This window comes from Haliotis rufescens, unplaced genomic scaffold (assembly GCF_023055435.1).
Source record: "Haliotis rufescens isolate VD_foot unplaced genomic scaffold, xgHalRufe1.0.p SCAF_26, whole genome shotgun sequence".
NCBI classification, from domain to species: domain Eukaryota; kingdom Metazoa; phylum Mollusca; class Gastropoda; order Lepetellida; family Haliotidae; genus Haliotis; species Haliotis rufescens.
Window position 1 is genome coordinate 2,156,219 of NW_025963957.1, and position 3,970 is coordinate 2,160,188.

The following is a 3,970-nucleotide window of genomic DNA, read 5'->3' on the forward strand; positions in this document are numbered from 1 at the left end:
CCAGAAATGGGCTTCACACAATGTCCCCATGTGGGGAATCGAACTGAGTCTTCGGCGTACGAGCGAACGCATTAACCACTAGGCTACCCACCGCCCCCTCATATACGATGCATAAGACATTGAATATATAGGACAAATTAGAACCTTCAGTGTACTTCAGATACAAAACATTTACAAACGAGCGAAATATTTCAAGCACAAAATCGGAATAAGTGTTACTGTTATCGAAATATCACTCAATCATAATAGTTATGTTCACTTAGAGAATCGCCGTCATAGACGATGACGGTTAGTTGGGCAACATGCGTTATTTAATAAAAAGTGACACTATTCGACTGTGGGTAACATACCTGTCCAACGCTGTTCCGTTGACGTGGAGTGACGATTCTTCGGATGTGCTGTGCTTATAAACGGGTATTTCCTATCGTCGGATCATTTTGTTTGTGTTGATAGATAGGAGACGTGTACCATTTAATTCACATTTAATTACTTTATCAACGAGTTTTATACCATTCATTATTTCCGCGTTCCCTCAGGTCACGGTGACCTAGCGAAAGACCACCTGCAGATAAATGTGTAGGCGCGATGATGTCACAAGTGTTCTCCACGTACATTGACACAGTCTCGGGTTGCTATAGCAAGAAAAAAACATAAGCACGAGCATGGTGCTGACAAACCAAGGATCCTAATCGGAGAGAGCCTGTCAATCGACCCATCACCAGCAGCCAAGGGACATAACCCTGAACAACAAATTCCGAGTGCATTGGGCCACCAGTGTGCCCAACACGAAGAGCCTACCAGATAGCTTAGTTATGGTGACTTCGGTGGCAACTCTTCTGAAGACCAATGTGTTCTTCTCAAAATTGTGTATCTCTCCATAATAACAACATTCATCACCACCATCGAACTTAGTTAACTTTATTCCTGATAGTTAAATACAGAGTCCTACAACTTGAGATTTTACATTACACAATAAATCAATCGGTCTGACGTATAATATATATTTTAACAGTAGTTATCCTTGAGTTGGAAGCTCCTGAAAAAGGCATTCTGGTCGACAGGACTAGCGGAACATGCCGAATTGCCACCGAAGAAAGCCGAAAAGATGATGCCGTCGATTTGAACATCAGCGGCATTCCTCATAGTGACCCCAGTGACGTCAAACAGCTTACCGAGGCCGTTCGCCGAGAGCCTGATGTAGCCGTCAGCCTGCCCGGGGGTGTTCAGTCGGACGGTCATCAACAAGGTGTACCACGTATTGTAGTCGAAATAGAAGCTGTTCCCCCCAGTCTTGTGTCCCCAGTCTTGATTACAATCGACATCAGGTGAGCTACAGAATCCTTCCTGCTGGGTGACATCGGGGGCAAAGAGACTGATCCCTCCCATGCCCGCTGTTCTCCAGATGAGGCGGGAGGTGAAGCAGTCCTTGCCGGGGTCACCTCCAGCCGTACAGTTGACCCCACCCCCGTACAGACCCGGCAACTTTCCACCGTAGGCGAAGTCGAACCCTGTTGGAAACAGGACCTTGTATTGGAGGGCGACGCATTCCCTGGGTGCCACTGGGCTTGCGTAGAACTGTAGGCCGCTGTTCGGACCCGTCAAGGCGTATGCACCTTGGGAGAAGAAGATGTCGTGAACTTTGTTGTTGCTGCCATCGGGGTTGGGAGATACGGAAGCTGAATTGCCTCCGATGTATGTATCTTGGTGTATATTCCATCCGTTTCGCCACATGTTGTTATTCTGCGGGTTGGCTGAGTTCCAGAACTTTACTGCAGCTGAGGATGTATAAATTATTATATTATTATTATATAAAGGATGTCTAATGTATTAATTCATAACGGTTTTTGTCCTTAATGAACTTTTAATAAGCATTACTTTTAAAGAATATTTCATTGCAAAATCATTCTAAAAGCCAGAATAATTAACTGGCTCAAATAAAAATATAGTGAAGTAGGTCGAATCAAACACATTGACTGTATTGACGAGGGTTGTAATTTATTTCATTCATGTATTTTCTGTACTGAATTAGTGAGTACAGATTTGCGCCCCGACTTGCAATTTTACAGAAATATGATTATCGTTGGCACCAGAAAATGGCTTCACACGTGTGGGAATAGAACCGGAGCCTTGAGTGTAACGAGCGAACGCTTTAGTCGCTAGGCCACCACACCGCCCCTTTGTGTAATGCATGATGAGGTCACTGACCTGTGGAGGAGATACAGCATCCCAGCAGCAGCAGCGTCAGCATCATCGTCATGGTATCTGGACAAGAGATAAAACGGCTTTCATTCATGGGTTCAGCATCCTCCACATGAAAGCAACGATGAAACTCTGCTCACTCTGTATATTCTCTAGGAACCTTGTCATGGGCGACTTAATGTCAGGGAAGCTAGGGTCTTGCCATCAACCTTATCAAAATGCGTTTTGTTTGTCTGCCAACTCTGATTTTATTAGATATTTCAAAATTATACAGTCAATTATGATTATAGTGAGAAATAAAGACAACTTCTCAGTTTGAGACATGGTAACATGATATCATCTTGCCCTAAACGGGCACTGGGGTCCATATCATGGAGCAGTGCCCCTTCAGTGCGGAAACAATCTCCAAGTGACGCAGGTCGTAGACGTTTACCTCTTTGGTGATGCCCGCGACCACGGGCATGGTCGTGCCACGCCGAGGCACTAGTTAGAACGAATCTTGGATTCGATTCAAGACGAACGGAACCTAGCACGCCTTTTTCTCGAAGATACAGGCGATGTAGTTGACCATAGCTTTACTTCCGGGTAAATGCACGGATATTTACAACGATGCTTCTCGAATAACCATAGTGACATTCATAACAACAACTGATGCCTGGCATCTCAGCAAAGTCTTTCCAACACGACCGCCTCCGTGGTCTAGTGGTAGTGCGTCCGCCAGGACCGGAGAGCGGAAGGTCCGGGGTTCGATCCCGGCCGCGTCATGCGTTAAAAGATTATACTAGTTGTTACCCTGCGCTCGGCATTGAGGAACTAAAACAAAGACTGGTCGGCTCGGAGTCAGTATACTGTGTCTGAGTGGGGTGTTCATGTTAAACTGCGGCATGGTATTTCAGTGGGCTAGCACTGTAAATCGACATCAGTCTGGACTAGAACAAGCAGCCACACACATGTGCGTGCACGACGCTATGTAAGTGCAATACTCTTGTGCGCGGCGTTAAACCCTATTTCACCTCACCTCACCTTTCCAAAACCACATTAACTGTGACTATTATGTTAACAGAAACCATGCGCAATGTTTCCATAATCAAATGTAACCCATTATACGATTCCGACTATATCATAAGCATATGTTTATGAATCACTATTAAATAGTGTTACCAGAGGTTCGCGAAATGGCGAGCATACCCGACCCACTGGTGGCACCCGTCACAAACACATGCAAAGGCATAATCTAACCTGGCATGTTGACAAACAATGCTGTACAGGAGTAGCGACATTCACACAGCCTACCTTGTCTCGGTTGTCAGCAAGGGAGAACAGTGAAAACACAAGGCCACTTGAAGTGATATATACTGCCCATATTATCTATAGATCAAATTAACTGACGTTAACACAGAAAATTACTTCCGTTATGGCCTGAAGGTGATCATAGTGTGACATCCAGAAAAGGAGATTTGGTTGTTATGTGTCAAATTCAGGTCGCGTGTCTTAGTAAGCCCTTAGGAACATTCAATTTAGGCCTCTTTAAGCTCACCTGATCTGACCAATGTTATCTAAAATTTCGGTATTCCGATCTGATTTTAAACATGCAACTGAAGGCGGCTATATCGAAAATGTCATTTAAAACATAACTAAGTCAGAAAATTTATGGTATGCTTGAAAACATATATGGTATTTTTCTGTGACGTAGATGTGCTTTGACCCTCACGGGGCCCTGTGTTGGTGATCGACTCAGTGGTCTAGTGGAAGAGCGTCCGCCAATGAGACG

General features: G+C 44.7%; 1 protein-coding gene across 2 annotated transcripts; it reads right to left on the bottom strand.

Annotated features, from left to right (window-relative positions):
* Positions 1 to 902: 902 nt before the first annotated feature.
* On the bottom strand, positions 903 to 3,523 carry LOC124141483. 2 transcript variants are annotated; one of them, XM_046509517.2, is made up of 3 exons: positions 3,493 to 3,523; positions 2,206 to 2,262; positions 903 to 1,775 (listed from the first exon to the last, which is right to left on the bottom strand). In XM_046509517.2, the coding sequence occupies exons 2-3, from the start codon at positions 2,255 to 2,257 to the stop codon at positions 1,006 to 1,008; spliced, it is 822 nt and encodes a 273-aa protein (XP_046365473.2). In that variant the 5' UTR covers positions 2,258 to 2,262; positions 3,493 to 3,523; the 3' UTR covers positions 903 to 1,005. The 2 variants fall into 2 exon arrangements, with proteins under 2 accessions (XP_046365473.2, XP_046365472.2); XM_046509516.2 differs by lacking the exon at positions 3,493 to 3,523 and adding an exon at positions 3,439 to 3,479.
* Positions 3,524 to 3,970: the final 447 nt, after the last annotated feature.